At 45.5% G+C, this 20,824-nt stretch overlaps 1 protein-coding gene across 1 annotated transcript in view; it reads left to right on the top strand.

The window, feature by feature from the left end:
- Positions 1-20,824, top strand: part of LOC121606408 (rho guanine nucleotide exchange factor 28-like) — a 35,928-nt gene that overhangs the window by 13,393 nt on the left and 1,711 nt on the right. Inside the window, exons 10-37 of the mRNA XM_041936714.1 lie at positions 6,074-6,195; positions 6,379-6,746; positions 7,482-7,656; positions 8,165-8,276; positions 8,482-8,559; positions 9,437-9,479; positions 10,467-10,556; positions 11,161-11,284; positions 12,072-12,225; positions 12,487-12,542; positions 13,490-13,547; positions 14,089-14,215; positions 14,379-14,509; positions 14,598-14,738; positions 14,922-15,172; positions 15,253-15,378; positions 15,484-15,601; positions 16,382-16,636; positions 16,722-16,798; positions 16,909-17,087; positions 17,251-17,348; positions 17,448-17,639; positions 18,352-18,483; positions 18,593-18,726; positions 18,813-18,860; positions 19,413-19,517; positions 19,651-19,815; positions 20,528-20,779. Of these exons, the coding sequence (XP_041792648.1) occupies positions 6,074-6,195; positions 6,379-6,746; positions 7,482-7,656; positions 8,165-8,276; positions 8,482-8,559; positions 9,437-9,479; positions 10,467-10,556; positions 11,161-11,284; positions 12,072-12,225; positions 12,487-12,542; positions 13,490-13,547; positions 14,089-14,215; positions 14,379-14,509; positions 14,598-14,738; positions 14,922-15,172; positions 15,253-15,378; positions 15,484-15,601; positions 16,382-16,636; positions 16,722-16,798; positions 16,909-17,087; positions 17,251-17,348; positions 17,448-17,639; positions 18,352-18,483; positions 18,593-18,726; positions 18,813-18,860; positions 19,413-19,517; positions 19,651-19,815; positions 20,528-20,779 (3,911 nt within the window). The remainder of the gene's footprint in view (positions 1-6,073; positions 6,196-6,378; positions 6,747-7,481; positions 7,657-8,164; positions 8,277-8,481; positions 8,560-9,436; positions 9,480-10,466; positions 10,557-11,160; positions 11,285-12,071; positions 12,226-12,486; positions 12,543-13,489; positions 13,548-14,088; positions 14,216-14,378; positions 14,510-14,597; positions 14,739-14,921; positions 15,173-15,252; positions 15,379-15,483; positions 15,602-16,381; positions 16,637-16,721; positions 16,799-16,908; positions 17,088-17,250; positions 17,349-17,447; positions 17,640-18,351; positions 18,484-18,592; positions 18,727-18,812; positions 18,861-19,412; positions 19,518-19,650; positions 19,816-20,527; positions 20,780-20,824) is intronic.

The following is a 20,824-nucleotide window of genomic DNA, read 5'->3' as shown; positions in this document are numbered from 1 at the left end:
AGAATGGTGTGGGTCAGTGTGTGTGTGTGTGTTGGTGTGTCTGTGTAATGGTGGTGGGGGGGTAAGAGAAAGGGATTTATGATATGGATAGTTTGGCAGGGTGACAGCAGACGATGAGTGCAACGCCAGGAACGCTAACAAGAGTCTCCGACCCCGGCTGAGGGATCTAATTGGAGAACGGAAAAAAGGATTAAACCTCACACAGACCCCACAAAGGCAGCATTAATGTTCGCTAGTACAGTGCCAACACCCTCCATCACCCCTCCCCACACACACAGACAGAAACTACTTCTATAGTCTCAGTGTACCTCCTCTGCATATATTCTGCCAACAAAACCCTTTTTTCTCTCTTTTTTTTTTTATCACATTCCTTCATTTACGTGCGTTTATAAACCCATGTTTGGCCTCTTTCCAGAGCACCATTGTCCGGTTTGTCTCTTAAACCCCTTCACCATCCCATTCTCCCACTTTTACCACCTCTAGCCAAACTTACTTGTACCCTTGCTGCTGCAAAAGGAGCGCTGTACTCCTGCAAGTTGGCAAGAGGAGGACAAGGGGGAGAGAGAGAAAAAAAACGGCATGGAAGAAGAAAACAGCAGCGGCTCTCACTGCTGTCTCCATGGTGAGGCTGCTGACCTGGCAGTCTACCACCACCACCAGCACCCTCTCCACCCCCCACACTCCAAACCCCTTTCCCCCCTCAGCTTGGCTTTGACATGCTAAAATACAGAGAAAGAGACAGAGAGAATGGAGTGATTGAGGAGAACTCTCTTCAGACGTGGCATCAGGCATATTTGGGCTGAGTGGCTTGTACCTTGGAGTGTGTGGAGTGTGCAGCTCTGCAGCCTGGCATATCTCTGAGGCAATCATGAACAGCCACAGGGTTAATGATTTCTCCCGTGTCTGAGACTCACCTCCCCTCAGCCGTCTGCCCTTGTGTTTGTCTTCGCTGTAGGTTCTGAAGTCACTCCTATGTTTGATTTTGTCTGTTTCTGCTTCTCTCCCTCCTTCAGTCACTCTTTCCGGCCGTCAGTACACTCCTCCCCCTGCTCCTGCCAGCATGTGTTGCTATCCCTCCCTCCGCACTGTGTGTGGTAGATGAGTGACCGAGGGGGAGAGAGACAGACTTGGAGACCCAAAGGTTGGCACAGATCTTCAGAGGAGCAGTCAGAAAGACAGGAGTGCGGTAGATAGGGAGGAAACTCAGGAAAAGGAGCTGAGGGTGACACGGTTCGGTCCTGGCTGTGTCGGACAGTTGGGGGCAGAGCTGTGGAGGGAGAAGGGGTGGATTTTAGGGGGAGGGGTGGCTGGGGGAGACAGAGGGGAACATGCTGGCTGACTCGCTAAGTGTCAAAACTGTCTACAGTGGGACTCTGGTAAAAGGAGAGTGAACGCTGCAGCTAGTCTGTTCAGCCACTGGAAAATGGATGTAAACTGAGGCGCTGTTCATTTATTCATCAAACACCCGGAGCTGCCTGGATGAAGAGTTTTTGAAGATTGCAAATCATGGATTCTGACTCGGACTCTCCGTTCAACTACTCATGGCCCTCGTTTCCGAAGATGAGGATGCGCAGGAAGACGGGTAAAAAAGGTAACGCTGAATGACACTGTAACTGACAGATGTGGAAATCTTAATTTATTCATTTATAGAAGAGTTATCGCTCCAGCCTGTCGGACTGACAGTTATTTCTCTGTTGTATGAGGAGTCGTTAAAGTCAGCAAGGCTGCTTTTAATTCCACAAAGTGTTAACGGCTCGGTGTTGGACAGACTTGAGATGCATGTGGGTGAAGGTCAGAAAGAAAGCGGCGAACTTGTGCCCACACAGACTCTTTCTCAGTGGCATCTCTTTTCTCATGTTACAGATGGGAAACTGCCCTCCTGGCAGACACGTCTCACTGCTCACTGCGGAACAATACAGTTAAAATTAGACTGTTCCCATTACACATGCTTATTCGCAGACCCCCTCTGCAGCAGTGAGTCAATCAGACTGAGGTAACTGCATGTTTGCCAGTGATGTAACCTGATATCTGACAGTATGTTGGGGAATGTCAGACGTCTGCTCGAGGCTGATTGAGTGGTTCGGGGCTTTCGCCATCCTCTGGCTCTTTTGTGCGCGAATGAACCCCGCGGAGGAGTTGTGGCCTCACGTGACGGATGGGGTCCATGAAGTGCAAAAGTGAGGTGCAGTGATTAATGTGCCCTCATATACGTATACTCGGGCACCTGCAGTTGATAGACATGATCAGTTTTTGTTTGTGTGTCCCTGAAGTGTCCTTGGAGCTCAAGTTCGGTGTTTGCCACAGTTTATTGTCGTTATGAGAAACTGAACCAAATGAAATTAATCCCGGTGCTTAAACTTGGCGTGCAAGTTTGTTGCTTCATCATTAGTCATGGGAGAGATGAGGAGAATGCCGAAAATAGTGCAAATCCAACCAGAATGGTTAAACAGTTCACTGCTTGTGTGCAAGTGACTGTGTGTGTTTTTTGGGAAGAGCGAGAGAGAGAGTGAGAGAGAGAGACACAGAGGAAGATCAAGTTACTGCCATGTCTGTGTCATGGCTCAACTCCAGTCCTCTTTTCCTCATCTTTCACCATAAACCTCTGCAAGATTATCCATGTTATTGCTTCTTAATTGTGATTGACATCAGCAAATTCTATACACAGGCCCGCTTGTGCTATTCAGGGAAACAGAAACAGCGGCACTCTATGAACTCCTCAAACTGACCATATATTCTCCAAGTAGATTTAAGACATTTCCAGAGGTCAGAACGTGAAGTAAAACAGCTCCGGTGTAACAATGCACCTGCAAAGTGAAATGTGATTTCAGGTGTGCTGGAGCCACAAGTTTATTTCTTCACTCTGAGGACTGATCGCCGCTCACTCTGAGTTTACCTCTTCCTGGATCTCTCGGGCCGGGTGGCGCACTGAAATGTAAACACAGCGAGAACGCACAGTGTGATGCTTGGACCGGGATGTTTGACCGCAGGTGTCATAACTCAGAGTGGGTTTGTGGATTTTGGTGGGCAATTGTTTTAATGATTTAAACGGCCCTCCATGAGCACCGAAGTCGAATAATTACCTCTCCCCCCCTTATGAGGTAATAGCACGCTCCGCTGTGATTCTTTTGGACTCTGCTTGTCGTTTCACTCTGCTCCTAACGTCCCCCGGCTCTCTCCAAAGTGACAGTTGTTTAGCGCGGCGCTGATGATGCTCTGTTTGTCTTGAACGTTTTGTTTTGCCATTTTCAGCTCAGCTTCTAAAGAGAGGAAACCTTGAGAAAGAGCCCTTGTGACAACCCTCGCCCCCTCCCCTCCATCCTGCCTTCCTCGATCTCTCTCTCCCAGGGGTGTGCATGGGTTGAAGGGTCACTCTCTGTGTTTAACTGCCCTGGTCTGGAAACCTGGCAGTGACTGCGGTCTTTGTCTGGGTCTCTGTAAAGCTCGAACTCTCTTTTTCTCTCTGCTGCTGCTCCAGGCGCTGCTACTGTATAGGGTTGGCTCTCGCTCAGGGACATGCTCTGAATATCACATCACATCCAAATATACCTTCTGTGAGCAAAATCCTACACAAATAGCCCCATGCACTGCTCTGCATTCCTTTAAACCTTCTTTGAAATGGTAACCTGCGGACAGCCCTCTCTGCCTCAGCGATAAAGACAGCTTCTCCAGCACAGAGATTGATTTTGTGCAGCTCTAACTTGTTAGTAATATGAACTCCCTGCTTCTTCTCTGTTATTCCCCCCGTAACTGATGTTAAACACAGATCGCAGCGCCTGACAGTAATGTTCACTGAGGCGGTGTTTATGGGTCAGAAGTGTGTGAATGATCGGGCCCGTGGCGGCCAGCTGTGGCTTTGGACCTGGCCCAGAACCTTAACTATTAGTCCTGTCTGTCAAGCTCCTTAAGTGGGCTTCTATGAAACAGTATCTGCTTTCAAACAGTGGTTTGACCCTCATCCAAGATCTGACCCCCTCTCTGGATTTGACACTGGGCTAAGGCTAATCGTGCGATACACAGTAGAGGGTCTAACATGACTTTGTGCAGGTATTGGTTCGTATACAGTATAATGTGAAGTAAGAGGATCCAGAAGTTTTTAACAACGGGAGAACAGGTTGCGATGTTTCCATTGTGCCATTTTCTGCGGATTTCAGGCTGCAGTAACTATAAAAGTACCTTTAAATTCTAGGAGATATTATGCAGTTTGCATCCTGCAGTGGCTCAGCGTGTACACGTCTTTGCATTAGGATGGAACAGGGATCATCTGGTGTCCTCATCAATGTCTCCCTGTTGCCTCTCAGATTTATTGGACTCACTCCCTACAGGAAGCACAGCCAATTGTTGGTCTGATTTATTCTCTGCTACAAGCGCTGGACTTCTCTTCTTCTTCTCCGCGGTGCTGGAAGTTTGGCAGCTAAGTATAAGCTATGGGTTATTTTTTTTTTTTTAAGAGGACTGTTTAATCTTGCTTTAATATCTGCATGAAGAGTTTAGGTGACATGTCCTTGCACCGCTGGTATTGTTGCAGGCATGACTTGACCAGCATAAGGTGAGACTCTCATCAGGAATTATAATATTATAACTGAGCTAATGAGCCTGCTTCTCCTGCTTACTGTGATGAATACGGCTCTGTTACTACCTGTTCGATGTTTGGTGTGGTTCGAAGTTATTTTTTTTTTCCAGTGAATGCTACGCAGATTGTGATTCATTACTGCACTTCAAATGCATAACGCTGTCATACCTGTGACCGCTGAATTTAACCACAGTCTATTTCCGTGTGCTCCGCTGGAGCGCTAAGGGGACATTTATTATTAAACGGTTATAAGCAGTTGCAGGGTAAGTCCCTTGTAATTTGGTGATGTCGACTTGTTACGGTTGGAGTTTGAAGCCTAGAAATTTCAGATGCATAAAAGATGGATGATAAGCTTTTGACGTTGGTTTCAGAATAAAGGCGTTTTTCTGGACTGGAGTAGACCACAATCCTGGTTTGTGTTTGATTTCATTCATTTTGACAGCATTCAAAATCAACTTTTCACAACTAGCTGCGCCAGATATAATACTCAGGCGTCACAGTGCATTTAGTAGCTGCTGGGGAGCTCTCTATCACATCACATGATCTTCACCAGCGGATGGAGCTTGTCATGGAAATGTAGATTTTTACTGAGCATTTAAACAACTTTTCATCCATGTTTGTTTTGCAGAGTTTGTTTTTTGACCCTGGAAACAGCGTTTGAGATCAAATCAAACCTTAAGCTCTGTTTAGTCGCTGTCCTGGAGCTTTTGATCATATCACATTACTGCAAACCTCCATATAGCACACACACATGCAGTATACACAGTTTGTACATCACAAACTGCAAATACTGTGTTCATTTGAATGTTTTTAGTGCTGTTTTACATCCACATTGATGTGTTACTGAGTTGGACTTTTAGACGTTAGTGTATTGTTTTTTTCTAATCTCACCACCACATATTGTTGACTGGTTATGTGTCATCAGAGGTTTGTCATGGTGAGCGCTGTGGCCAGAAACGCTCAGCCTCATATCTGTAGGCTGTTTGCTAACCTGAAATACTTTCCAGGAACTTGTGTTGTGGAGAGGCTGTGTTTTGTGCGATGTCCCAGAGGGAGCTGCGTGTGTTTTGAGAGCAGGAGTGTTTTCCCCTGTTTAACAGCGAAGCCGGGCTGCTGCTCACAGTGACTCTACTGTGTCCGAAGGGTTCCTCTCAATGCCACTGTGTGCTCACCGGGAGCTATTTCCACTCGGCCGCCGTATCGAAGGCAGGGTGGGGAAGAAACATGCCTGCAGATGCCCACTCGCCACTCCATGCACGCCCATTCACGTGTGTGTGTGTTAGTGTGCGCGCACAGAGCCACACGCGCACACACACACACACTCATACTAGAGATTGTTGGTCCTGAACAATGACATGCAACTGCCAGGATGTCTATGTCACTTCCCGTGTTTGTGAGAAGTTATTAGGCGTTGCTGTGGAAACCAAATGTAATATTGAAAAATCCCCCCTCTCTCTCTCTCTCTCTCTCTTTCTGTGGCTCCCCCCACCCCCACCTATGTAGAGAAAAGCCAGTCCATAAGGGAGAGCCAGGCCTCGTCCCCGACTCTGGCTGCAGCTGCCAGGCTGTCGGCGATGATACATGGCAAAGACCGCGTGTATGCCAACACTATGCTGGTGGACCAGGTGAGTCTGGCTGAAATTAGTGCTTCTTTCTATGCAGTGTAGGCTGAAATATATCCTGTACATCAGTCAGATAGTTTATAACATTAAGCTAAAACAGACTCACATGATGTAAAATGTTCCATTACAGCAGCTACAAATTAGCCCGTGGAATGCTTCCTTCACTCTCTCTCTCTTCTGTTCCAGGTGGATGACGCTGACATTAAATACCGCTCTCCAGGGGAGGAGGAGGAGGTGAGCTCTGCGCCCCGTGTTGGCAGCCCACGCTGGGACTCCTTCTCCATGACACCCCCTGATTCAAGGAGCCGCTCCCAGAACCAGCACCCATCCTCACCACGTACAGGCCCCGGCCCGCAGAGTCAGAGGGAGCCATCCCCTCGCGTCTCTCCCCCCTCTCCCTTTGCTTCCTCCCCGTCTTTTCCTTCCTCCCCGCTGGCTTCCCCCTTCCGCTTGTTCGAGGGAGCACAGAGGCGTCTGGCGCAGCCGTGCCTGCCAGTTTCTCCTGCTTTGAATCGCAGAGGATGCAGCTTGACGGAGGCGAGCCGGGGCCTGAGGTAGGACGCTTTTGCTGTGAATTATTGGATAAAAAAAATGAAAGGCACTGAAAGTGTGAACTGTTATACTTAATTGCAGAAATTTTAATGTCACTGCCTCACATCTGGTTGAGTTTTCTTATGTTAAAGTGGGAGAATAAACACTCAAAATCGTTGCACCCATTTAGAATTTTGTTGCGTTATCTTGTTGACAAGAATCGAAAACATGGCCGTGACTAACTGAGACAACCAAGCATCATCTGTTTGGAATTTCAGCAACAGCATTTTCTGAGACTTTGTGCAGTGATTGTAGTCAGCGAAGGTGCGGAAAGTGACAGGAAGCCTGGACACAATTGAGCTGTTTGTGTATTGAAGTTGCTGAACATTCCTTCCAGCTTCCTCAGTGCTGCAGGATCTCCTCTGTGAGCACTGAAGCTGGCAAAATGCAGTTTAAAGCCTGATTACAGCCTGGATTGGGCCATGATGACTGCCCATAGTGATTTTCACTTATCTGTGCAAAATCATGGTCGTCATGGACACAGAGTCCTGCACGATATCTTGTAGCGTGGCCGAGTTTAGGCCTTAAATCTGACACCTCCCCAACGGGACAGTTGGAGGCATCATAATCAAACTTACATATCACTTTTGGCAGTCAGCAGGAGTTTTGAAGCCCAGCTTAATGAAATCATTTAGACTGCAGTAGCAACAGTCCAATGAATTTTGTGTTTGCATCTGTGCGTGGGTGTGTGTAAATAGTCCTAGTCTTGAGTGTGACAGTGGAGAAGAGGACCTACTGGGACATTCGTACCCCTGCTCGTCTTCAAAGCAGCAGTCCATCCTGCAGTCCAGCTCAGGAGAGGAGAGGGACTCTTTCGACACCTCACCAGACTTTAACAGCACACACTCTGACAGCACGCAACAGTCCACCAAGGTACACCCTCAATAAATGTGTTGTATTAAATATCCGGCTACAGCCCTTTTCTCCACGCATGTGGAATCTCATGTCGCCTGAGACAACCTGGTTCTCTAACTTCTTTATATTTCTTTGTAAGCTATGTCCTATTATGTTATACTTACCTGTTTAACCTTTAACCTAACTCACTCTAATAACCATATTCCTACTAGGGCCTTTTTCCACTGTGATGTGAACCTGATATGTCGTTCTCTCACTTATTGTTGCCAATTAAAAGATTTCTGGCGGCAGATTTTATTGTCAAAATGCGCTACAAGCACAATAAAACACTAAAAACTCATGTGATACAGCAAAAGCGAAGTAAAGCACTGCAACAGACACAGCCTGTCTTACAGACAATTATCGGTTGATAAGGCCAGACTGTCAGCAGCTCAATAATGTGAACAAAGAGTCACATACATGCCGGAAATCTGTTCTGCCTATTGCTCTCCCTGATCCGTTCCCTCTGATCTGCTTCCACACCCAGAACCCAGAGGAGGCCGAGGTTCGACTGCGCTCCTACTCCTACTCCTCCCCCAAGGCGAAGCAGTCACGGCCGCTGCTAAATCGAGACGCAACCATCGGTGACCTGGCAGAAGGTAGGTGAACTTTGACCCCTTTGCCCCATGACCTCTCTGTTCCCAGGAGCCAGCTGAACGGACACATGTGCCACATGTCTAACGTGGGGAAGAGCCGACAGGTGTCATAAATCAACTGTACCTCTAAATAGTGTGTTTAGTGTCAGCTCTGCTTTGATTGCACATGCGAGTGCGCAGCATAAAGGCCGTGCTTTGTCCTGTGTAGATGGTGAATTCAGCAGCAGCCGTTCTGTACTTCAAGCTTTATCTCTCTCTAAATCCCTCTCTCGTCTCAACCAAGTCAGTAAGTACAAGAGCAACGTGAGAAGCAGCGACTTATACGCTGCTGGTTGGCCTGTGAATGAATTCCACTGTGTCTCTCTGCTCTTTCTGGTGAACCGTGGGATAAACTGGAGGTTATCATGATTATAAAGCCTATCTGGTGTTTTTATACTTTTCTGACCTGGTGTAATTTAAAAGTATATTTTTACAAGATGGAAAAACTGGAGCGTTTGAAAATGATTACCCCAGATATTCTGATCACACAACTGTGCAAAACAATGTTTCTCATTGTGGCCCCAGTTGTGCAGCTCTGTATCTGTGGTGAGATTTTGTGTTTGGTGGTGAGTGCAGCACTCGTAATGTGCAACGCACAACCCGCTGTCTCAAAGAAAAAAAAAATATTTTGAATTGCTGGGCGATCAAGAGCAGACTTTCTCCAAAGCCTGATGTTAAGACCTTTTTTCCTTAGGAATAAAAAAGTCATCCACACACTTTTTTATATAATGACTGACAAGTAGACAAGTCTTTAAGACAGTGTATTTTTCAATGTCCTGAGGCTTTGGAAAAATATTCTCTGCCTAACTCTCATAGAGCCTCCAAGGGTTTCTGTTTTGCTTCGATTTGGATACGTACTTTGTTTCCCTCTTGGTTTTGATTTTCCATCTTCGGTGTCATCTGGTTTTTCAAGACCAAACTCTTGAGCCTTCTTTGTTCTCTCTCTGTAGGGCTCTGCTTGGTCCAGATTGTTTCAGGGATTCTTGTATTTGCTTCCTAACTCAATTCTGATCGGGGGGTGATGGTTTATAACTTGGCCGCTTCCCTTCTAATCTGTTATGATGTCTCATTGACACGTATTTCTGATTTACTCATTTGCCTATCCTTCTTACTCTACCTTACAGAGCAGAGAGCATTCAGCTTGACTGAGACTCCCAGAGAAAAGAGGTAAAACCACTGTGCCATGTCGTGAGCCCAGAAGCAATACGCTCGACTGTGCTCAGCACCCACATGTTCCTCCCCTTTTTAGGCATCATTGTTGAACAGCGGGTAGAGATTGGCTTAGATGGGCCTGCTTGAGTGTGTGTGTTTGTGTGTATGTGTGTGTTTGCATGTGTATCTCCTGTATAAAACCTGTGGTCGGGGTCTAAATGTGCAGGATGTGACATACTTCCTGTTGCAAGGCCGGAGCCAGAATACGCTCTGATTGCAACCTCAAAATAACCCTGAGTAAACAGCAAAACTCATGACTTTCCTGGATTCTAGACCTCAGAAACATCCAACCGATGTCTAGACCACATCAGTGATACTTCATTTGTAGTATGTTCATATTGCAGTCTGTGTTCTGGACAGATCTTAACAAGTGGACTGAGTTAACACTCGCTTTATAATCCTGCCATGTGAAAAATTGTGCTTGTCTTATTTTCATTTCATAAGTGCTACAATCCATATTCATTTTACAGCTGATTTCATCTCACTGCCTCATACATTTATCATGCGCTAATCCAGTTTGTTGGCTAATAACCATGCATTGCTAACAGAGGAAACATTTTAGAAGATCATATTAGCCAATTAGATCATCATATCAGACCATCAGATTGTTGTATTAGAATAGATTGTATTAATGCCACGATACTCACAACACAAACCTGATCAGACTCGCTGACCGTTCACACCAGTTTTCATCTAAAGCTTACAAAATGTGGATGTCGCCTCTGTCTTCAGCGTTTGCTAATATATTTTATGGTTTGCTAAACAAGTCTGTAGCACAAACATCCCTGTGACTATCCACATGTAAAACCTGTAGTTATCTGTGTTTTCCATACACACTGTATTCAGCCCAGAAATGTTTTTTAGACTCTAATATTTAATCACATTATTAACATTTGAGCCCAAACGCAGCAACCCGGTCTGAGGTGTGTTATATCCATGCAGGGTTTTGGGTTTCCGTAAGCGGGCCCAGTCAGCAGAGGAGGAGAGCAGCGCTTCGCTCCAACATCTCACCCTCACAGAGTTCCTCAAAGAGTATGTTTCCACCAAAGTGGCCTCGCAGCCATGCATGAGTGCCTTAACTCATTCTAACCTCCGTCGTAAAACCATTCCCCCACTCACCCATTAACCACATGGATTCTTTGCAGCTGTATTTGGTCATGTATGAACCCTCAGAAGTAGATCATATTAACACTTGTTATGTTGGGTCACGGTGTTAGGTTTGATGTGACATTGCATGTTTCTCTTCTTTATGTTCTGTCATTGTTGCCTTTCACACAGAATGTGTAATGTAACCAGCAGAAGTTGCTGTCAGTAGTTGACACATTATTAATTGTATCTTGGCAAGGCCACACTATAAATAGTATCCACTAGAGTCCATAGTGACTTCCAAGCATGCCAAGCATGTTGTTAAGAGTAATAGTCTGTAGACCAGGGGTCCTGGAAGACTGTCTGGACATTCTTTCATTCCAGCATGATACCAATGCACCTCATTATCCAACTCCAGTATATTGAAAGTACTCATATAACGATTAGTTTCTAAGGAGTGTGCATGTTGGCCTTGAATGCTGCAGTCTTCTGAGGGCCAAAACAATGGAAGCTGTGATGACTGCTGACTTTACTGTTCTCGCTGAAACAGGATCGAGGATGAGGAGTGGGACAAATACATAATCCCGTCTAAGGTCGAGTCGGAGAAGTACAAAGTCAGCCGGACCTTCAGCTTCCTCAAGAGCAGGATGTCCAGCACTCGCAACAAAACCAAGGTGAGGCAGCACAGTGGAAAATATGATTCCTGCTGGCTAAGATTGCACCTACGCGATTGAATCCCTACAGATGATCTTTATTAAAAACAAAGCCAGAGCTTAAATGCGTCCCAAAGTAGTGTAGTAAAAGTTTTAGCACCTCTCAGACAGGCCAGGTCAGGATTCCTGCGCTGGGGAGCCATTGTCTGTGCACGGTGCCTTTATTTGGCGAGGGAGAAAATTCCCTCTCCTTAGGCCTTAGCAACGGGACACAGTGAAAATATCCTCTTACATAATGCGCAGACCCCCCTCCACACAGCATGAGCAACCAAAACACATTCCATAGTATACTCTCAATCTCATAAACACGTGCGCGCATGTTCAAGAACATGTTTCCACGTATGTGCAGACACGCGATGCACATGAGCGGTCAAAAAACAAACACGCTCTGAGACTTCCTTGTAAAGTTTGATAAGAAAATAAACAAAGCGCTATCACACACACACACACACACACACACACACACAGACAGACACAGGAATCCCCCTGATGCCCCCCTAACGATGAAGCACCTCAGCAGCAGCCAGTCTCCATGGACCTTAACAAAGTAAACAGACAATCTCACTCAGAGGCCCCTTTATCTCAACTAGCTCCACTTTAACAGGTGTGTTTCAGCAACAAGACGACCACCATATTCAGCCCGCTGCTCCCAGTCATTTCTGCTTTGGAGGTTTACACGATATTGTGGCGTTAACTGCAGTAAACGTCAGCCGAACGAGTGAGTTTAAAATATCTACTCGTGTTTCAGGTGAAGGGGAAGGAGGTGAAGGAGGGAAAGGAGGGGAAGGACAAGTCAGGAGCCACTAATGGACACCAGTTTGTTCCTGTGTCTCCATCTGGCCCTGCTCTCTGTGTGGCCTGCGATAAGTCTGTTTCTGGGAAAGAGCTGCTGCAGTGCTCCAGTGAGTGCTCTACTCTCAGTGCTGTTGTTGTTTTTGTGTCTGTGGTGGCTGAACTGTTTAGGATTTCTGTAAATCTCCTCTCACGTGCTTCCTTGATGTTTTGACGTGAAGTCAGTTTTCTTCCTCTCTCCAAGTCAACATCGATCGCGAGGAGCGGGGCGGCTTGACAGCCATCTGGGCACCAAATTCAGAGATGTGCTCATTTTGCTGTTATCACTTAACTGATGAAATTAACTTGGTTTCATCTGCCTTTGTCCGTAGACTGTTACCTGAATGTCCATAAAAACTGCAGAGAGGCTGTCGCAGCCTGTGGAAAGGTAACCGCAAACATCACACACTTCATTTGTGCTCAGAAAAAAAGAGGAATGAATGATTTAAAATGTTACTTTAAAGGAAAAATTCACCATAAATGTCAGAGAAAATTATCATTTCTCTGCTTGAGCTTGGAGACTCCAAATGTCTAGCAGATAGAGTCTAACGATGCTGTAGAATGCATTATGGGAAATGTAGGAATTAGCATTGTTAGAGCTTGATCTATACTAGGGACTAAAAGTCAGAATATCTTGGTTTGTACTGCTTCAATTTCGAACATTCCTTTTAAAAATGGCCTCTTACACATCCTCCAGATCTTTAGGCAGGAAGTACTCCATCACTGGAGAACCCTTTACTGCCTAAACAGGCATTTAACACTTTCTGAACTGAAAATCTGTCGCACTCATGTTGTTACTATGCCACAGCTGCTGCTTTCATTAACCTCTCCGCTCTTCTGAATCCAGTAAGTTCATATCATGCGATCATATGATCTCTTCGGCCTGTCGAAATCCTTCTTGGGAAATGTACGAAATCTGTAACAATCAGCTGACTGTGTGGCAGCAGCATCCCCAGTTCAAATCAAAGCTTTAGTTGCAGGTCATCCCCTGCGTCTCCCTCTCTCTCTGTTTCCTGTCACACTCTGCTCTGTTGTCCAATAAAGGCGAGATGCCAAAGCAAGACATAAATCAGTTACTGAGGCAGAGAGGAAGTGGGTACAACAGGAAGAGTAAATTCCAACACTCGGTGACAAAGGACCTCCTGGAATGTGTTGAACATCACAAATGATGATTTAGAACAAGAATATCTGGGCAGGCAGGCCTCTTTATTGTTTTTATGTTGGCATAAATTGTCTCCAGTATCGATTAATGTGTTTTTGTTACAAGCTGATATTTAAAGCACAAACTCTATGATTTACAGCTGTTGATGTTGATGTGATTATGTGTTTCTCCAGAAGCTGCAGGAGAGGAATGCGGTGCTGATGAAAAGCAAGACCTTGTCTCTCCCACAGAGTGAGTAACCCCCCCCCCATACTGTCCACCCGTGGTCTTTGATTAAGTTTTTACCTGTCCTCCCTCGTTTCTCCTGTAGCAGATTAAGAAAGCCATCCCCCACTCTTCCCTGTTGTTCTTTCCCTGGTAAAACAAGTTAAATTTTAATCTGCCTCCGTGGGGGATCTGGCCTGGATCATGTTTATGTGTGTGTTTGTGCATGAGTACAAAGGTTGAGTGTTTCTCCTGCGCTGACAGGATCATTGTATTTGTTGATGTGATGCTGCGTGTCTTCACTGAGTGTTTGATGTCCGACCAAGGTGTCAAGGTCAAACACAGTCAGCTTCAGTTACTTGAACATGTCGTCACCACTGCAGATTGCGTGCCCAGTTAAACAATGAGGGATGAGAAATGCAGTTACTGTTACAGTCAGTGACTGCATTAATACAAGCAAAGCATCGGAACACAAAACAGACATGTGAAGTATTTATTTGTGGAATGGGAAGGCCTCCAAGGTGTGACTGATTCCTGTTCCTGCTCATTGTCCCGGTCTCTTCTCCAGACTCTGTGAAAGACAGCTCCCCAGCCTCCATGTTCTCCTCTTCCTCTTCACTTCCCACAATGACCAGAGAGAAGAGAGAAACAGTCGCTCCGCTCCCCAAAAGCCTCTCCATCTCTATAGACAGCAGGTAGGATGACATTGTTGCTACTGTAAATGGACCAGTGTATCAGAATGATATTTGAATTGGTCCCATGTTGAATATAACTGCATTAAACCCTTTACATTAATGTTCGTCCAGAATTTGCTTCTAAATGCCTGGATTCACTTTAACTGGTTTTGTTTCTGCGCAGACGGCTGAGTGATGCAGCAGGGGTGGACAGTGAGTGCAGTGTGACAGCTTGCACCAACAGCTCGTTGTCTGATGAGGGAACACCGGTCACAGCGACTCCCCCGTCGGCCGAGCCGCCAATCACCGTGCAGGGTGAGGAAGATGAACTTGCGTCATAATCTGTCACACCCACACAAACGTAAGATAGATATTTACTGTAGAGGTTGTTTTGTTCCTGCAGATACAGTTGACGCCTCTCTACTGAGCGACCTGTCAGCTGACCTGCTGGGACTTGAGGTGGAGTCGTGGAGTCTGGCGGTCAGTCTGGAGTTTTGCAGGCAGCACGACAGGGGCACCGTTAAACGACAGGATGTTATTTATGGTGGGGCACCTCCTCTTAATATATATTTTATGTGAGCATTATGCAATATGCATACTGTGTATTTAATGCCAAAACAGATCTTATTGGTTGAGCTAAACCTTAGTGGGTGGAGCAAAATAATCACCTTTTCAATAGTCAGGTTACTTCAAGTGACCATTAATCACTATCACCACCCTTATATAGAGCTGATGCAGACAGAGCTGCACCACATCCAAGCCCTGACGGTCATGTCGGAGGTGTTCAGGAGAGGCATGGTGGAGGAGCTACAGCTGGACTGGGACTGTGTGGCCCGGATCTTCCCCTGCTTGGACCCCCTGCTGCTCTTTCACAGAAACCTGTTTGGAGCGCTGCAGGAGCGCCGACAGGCTGCAACCCAACCTGAGAACCCCCGAAATTACCTCATCCGTCAGATCGGAGATGTACTGCTTCAGCAGGTTGGCGAAGATGCATTCAGGCGCATAAACACACACAGATGCATGGTCTGTAGTTGGTCTCTTATGGCTTTTTTTTTCAGTTCTCAGATGAAAATGCTGAGAAGATGAAGCAGGTGTACGGAGAATTCTGCAGCCATCACACAGAGGCAGTCAGTGTCTTCAAAGAGCTGCAGCAACAAAACAAAAAACTCCAAAACTTTGTCAAAGTAAGCTCCTGTAACCACACCTCGTGTGCCTTTTAAATAAGGGTTTTATAGAAAATGTCTTGTTTGATGAGGTCTTCATGTTGGTGTTTACCTCTCTGCTCACAGCAACAGAGCAATAACTCTCTGGTCAGACGGAGAGAAGTGCCTGAATTCATCCTGCTGGTCACTCAACGCATCACCAAGTACCCAGTGCTGCTGGAGAGGATATTACAGTACACTCAGGGTAGGTCAGCTCTACTGTGTCCTAATCAAAACCACAAATACATGTAACTCTGAAGTGTCTTCATGTTCTGTGGAAGCAACAACACAAAGAGACATTTTTATGTTCTTACGAAGCAAAATGTTCGTCAAGAATCTGTCACATGGCATGCATCTGTGAGGGTCTTAGGGTGACATTGCCCATTTATAGCTTTATTTTACACAGAAGATGAAACAAACCAGTTTGACATCATTACATTCGCACTGCTTTTGGCCCGTAGGACAGTTTTGGTGGTCTGGCAATCCACCACCCGCCCATCTGCTGCTGCTGCTGCTTGGCTGGAGGACGTAATGTTTTTCCTGAAACTAGATTAAATTTACGATGAGGGAGTCTGTGAAAAAGTTCTGCTTGGAATGAGAGTCGCAGGGAATTACCCACTGGATGAAAGCATTTGATTGTTGATGGAGATTTGCTTTTTTCTTTCTCTTTTGCTTGCTCCTTTTGTTTTTCACAAATATGGATTACCCTGCAGGATGGTTGATGCATTGTAAGGACTGTGAACACATCACCTGCCATGGTGTGTTCAGGGAGGGTCAGTGTATCTTGTTTAAAAAAGGAGGTTAACGTATTAAATATCCTATCCTACCATTCTTTCAATCAAAACATATTGTAAAATTTGCAACATGGTCCAAATATTTGCTGCACTACTGAAGCCTAAATGTCTGAGCTGAGCGCTGTCTAATTGGAAAACAGTGTTTTGCACAGGGTAAAATATTATTTTAATGTGACCTCTTTACCCCACAGAGGGAAGCCAGGAACACACTGACCTGTCAAGTGCCCTGGCTCAGATCCGCGACATCATCACCACAGTGGACTTGACTGTGAGTAAGTACGAGAAGTGTCAGGAGCTGCAGGAAGTGCTGGCTCGGCTGGAGAACAAAAGCTTCGCCAAGCTAAAGAACGGCAAGGTGTTTCGCAAACAGGACCTGCATAGCAAACACAGGGATCTGCAGCACAAGGGGCTGGTCTTCTGGAAGACTGCCACGGGACGTCTCAAAGGTGTGTGTGAGATCATCTGTGCCCAAAGATCTTTTGAATTTAACAGACAACCAGTCTGCATGTGTTTCTGCTCTTCTGTTTTCAGACACCTTGGCCCTCCTGCTCACAGACGTTCTAGTTTTCCTACAAGAGAAAGACCAGCGCTTCATATTTGCCGCGGTGGTAAGCTACGACCTGAAGAACACTTCGAAATCAGAGACAACTTGTCCGTCTGCCTGTTCATTTCTCTCCATCAGTTAACGCATGTTTGTGTGTTTTATCTGCTTTTTCAGGACCAGAAACCTCCTGTAATCCCTCTGCAGAAGCTCATTGTTAGAGAAGTAGCCAATGAGGAGAGAGGGATGTTCCTTATCTCCGCCTCCTCAGTGGGGCCGGAGATGTATGAAGTTCACACCACCACCCGAGATGAGAGGAATGCGTGGATGAAGCACATACGACAAGCTGTAGAGAGGTGTGTGTGTGTGTCAAATCAAGTCTGCAGTGTTTATCTGTGTGGGCGTTCGTATGTCAGAGCTTCTATTCAGAATCTGCCTGCGTGTATGTGTGTGTGTGTCTGGTTAATGTGCACATATGTGTGTGTTACTCATTGGCTAACCTACTGGTCTACCTGGCAGTTGTCCTGAGGAGGAGGAGGAGGAGGAGCGAAGTGCTGAGACAGAGGAGGCCAGGCGAGTGGCTGAAGTGAGGGTTCAGAAGATCACCAAATTCCAAGGTGAGAAAACATTTACATGCCCACCTGCACGTTTTATCTGCTCGTCATCCTCATCATCATCATCATCGTCATTCTCTTCTTTGTGTTTGTTTTGTGTAGAGGCGTTGTTGGGTCAGGACCAGCGAATCTGCAACAGCCTGGAGGAGAAGTTACAGCTTTATGCCGAGCTCACGGAGTTAACCCTCCGCTCGCCAGAACCTGTGCCACATCGCCACCTGCTGGTACAACCGGACGTCGACAGTGAGACACCACGACAGGCCTCCTCACTGCTCAAAGCTGCACTCAGAGAAGGTAAAAAAAAATTGCTGGTGTGGGCTGCAGTCATGCATCAGTATAAGAACATGTGTCACGAGCACTTGATCACAATGATTAGGACCGACATAAAAAATGAACATGACTGCACCATTCTGGCAGACTTATCAGTCATCACTTTCAGCTTTAAAATACCAGAAAGTCTGTTGGGTGGGGGCAGATCTATTTTGGTGATCAGCCTACATAAAATCTATATTTGGGACACACTTTATCAAACACTTTTATATGCAGTGTGCTCGCTAAAATGAGGCCCTGTGTATCTTAAGCAAATTGTATCCATGACTTAAGGTCCCTGGTGAATAGCCACAATACACCAACACTGGTGCCATTGCTATTTATATTACTCTTCAGGACTATGTTGCTGTGTGCAGACTGTGCTTTATTGACATCTCCTTCAGTCTCCAGTTCAGACTCTTTTCACATCAGACATTTTAAACATGTCATGCCAGAAAAAAAGCACAGCAGTATTTAGAAACATTAATAAGGGCTGCATCCTATTTAGTATTGCCTTGCAAGATCCCCCGTTGAAAAAGGTCTTTTGGGGCTGGACAACATGTACCTTTACAATTCTAATGTGTATGTTGAGTTTGGTGACTTCCTTGCACAGCTCAGCCCAATCTCATATTGTTGATATTTGGAAAACAGACACAGAATAATCAGGAGTTTTGACAGATATTTGATTCTTCTGCAGCAGAGAACCTGATGACCATTCTGCAGGCACGTGATGGCCTTTCAGTTCAAAGTCAGAGTTCTCCGGTCCTCGGACCGGAGGGCTGCAACTACAACAGCCACGGCAGCAGCATCCAGGAGTCTCCCACTGAACGTGAGTCACTGATGTACCGTGCAATTCATTTGATATAAGTCCCGAAGTAGACCGGTGTGGGTGAACCACGATTTTCTTCTTTTCCTGCTTTATGTTCTTGTTGCTACAGCGGATTATCTGAGCACACTCAGTATGAGCTCCACCTCTCTTGGATCAGACAGCGAGCTGACGGGGCTGGACGGCGTGCTTTGGAGCTCTGCTATCGAGCTGCGAAGAGGAGACACCAAAGGGACGTTGTTAAAGGTTCAACCACTGCAGTTCATGAGCGATGTTTATTCATGAAATAAATGTGCATCACTGTTCTCCCATACTAACACAGTTTTCTGTAGGTGGCAGAGAGCGTCCAGAGTCTGACTCAGCTTCTCTATAGTCTGCAGGTGAGAGAACACACAAGTTTCAGCATCTGTGAATAAATGCACACGTTAATCCTTCATTAAACATTAAAAACTTGTTATTCTGCGCATAAATACAAAATTATAATAAACATGCCTGTAAGACTTAGGTTGGTAATTTTGTTAGATTCCGTTATTGAATCTTTTTATCATTACTCTTGTTTTTATTGCATTAAAAATGTATTAAGTGTATTAAAGAGCAAAACACTCAGGATGTTATTCAGCTCAACAGCAAACACACACACTTATTCTGGGGGTTCTAAGGTTATGGTTATTAAGGGTTAGGGTTGCATGATTATTATAATTAATATGCAATAACTTCCCTACTCACTATCAATAAGCAGCAATTAGGAGGTTATTGAGTGAAAATGTGTATTGGTCGTATATGGTGTTATATAAAATAAGTGTTTTATAATGACTATAAAGAGTCAACTATTAATATGCATGCTAACAAGAAAATAGTTAATGATGAACATGTTTATCTTAATATTAAGTGTTGCTAGAAAGACTTTAGTAGATTTTGTCTTGTCTTGGCAGGCTGCTGTAACCCTGCAGGACAGCTGCCATGAAGTCCAGAAGCTCCTTCTCCAGGAGGGAGAAAGACCTCAGCTCCGGACCCTCACTTCCATCCAAAGCAGTCTGGTATCTATCACCTGATATTCATGTAGGCCCTCAGTGTTCAGTGCCAGCATTTTGAGACAGTTAGACTAGAATTTAGTTGCCTCTTTTTAAAATATCGACAGAAAAGATTAAAACGGTTTCTGTTGCTATCCAGGAGCAGGAGAAGCAGAGGAGCATGGATAAGAAGAAAGAGGAAGTAGAAAAGAAGGGTTTAGAGAGGAAGAAAGAAGAGGTGGTTGAGGTGCAGAAGCTTCATGTGAAGCTGAAACAGGAGCAGCAACGCTGGGACAAAGAGTGTTTGGCCAGAGAGAAACAACAGGTAAGCCTCACACTGATAAAGGTAAAAAGTAAAAAAAAACGCACCCTTGACTGAATAATGGAATGAATTTAGACAGTCAGACAGATCATACTTTCAGCAAAATAAAAAGTGGAGGCTGTCACATATGAACAACACCCGTGACCTATGAATGAGGTCGTCGCAGTACAGTTCTTGAGTCGCAGTAAAGTTCAGATGTAATTTTCTGATGAAATGTTGTAACTTCCGTTTTCCTTTGAACAAGGTGGGAATTTCTGCCTGTACATGAAGCTAACTGGTTTCTAAGAATGTGTATATACTGTATATACTCTCTATATAATTCCTCACATAAATTGTATCATGTGGTAGCAGTACAATTTGTTAAGGCCACTGTTGGTGAGCGAATTGGAGCCTCCGCTCATCTAATGTCGGTGTCAGCTCTTTGTTGTTTTTTTGTCATACTCTAACACGCTCACTATGGAGGTGTAGCATAACAATATCACAATGCCATATACTGCATCAACACATGCAATACATTTCCCTTTTAATTCATCTCTAAATCCCATCCATAGATGCTTTTTGTGAAGTTCATTATTATTATATTGTCAGTCTGTTAAACACACTGTTGAAGTGATGAAGTCTTAAAGCCTCAGTGACAGAAATGGTAGTGTCAAATCACTCTATCATAGCTACAGGAAGAGATAATGAGAAGCTGAAGTACCTTTTGCGGTTTCAGAGTGAGCAGGAGAGTGTGCTGGAGCAGCGGGAGCAGCAGTGCCTTCTGGAGGCCGAGCGTCTGCGCTGCGAGCGCGAGGAGCTGGAGGCTCAGCTGCTGGAGTATCATCAAAATCTGGATCGACTGAGGGAGGGCCAAAGGAGTGTGGAGAGGGAGAAGGAGAAGATTGAAGCCCAGCAGAGGCTGCTGCAGAGCTGGAGACACAGCCGCCAGAGCAGCCTGCCTGTTACGATACCACTGGATGGATACAAGGTAAGAAAGGGGAGCAGAGGCAGGAAGGTAGAGGTGCAGTGATGG

This window comes from Chelmon rostratus, chromosome 5 (assembly GCF_017976325.1).
Source record: "Chelmon rostratus isolate fCheRos1 chromosome 5, fCheRos1.pri, whole genome shotgun sequence".
NCBI classification, from domain to species: domain Eukaryota; kingdom Metazoa; phylum Chordata; class Actinopteri; order Chaetodontiformes; family Chaetodontidae; genus Chelmon; species Chelmon rostratus.
This window is presented reverse-complemented; position numbering and strand designations above follow the sequence as displayed.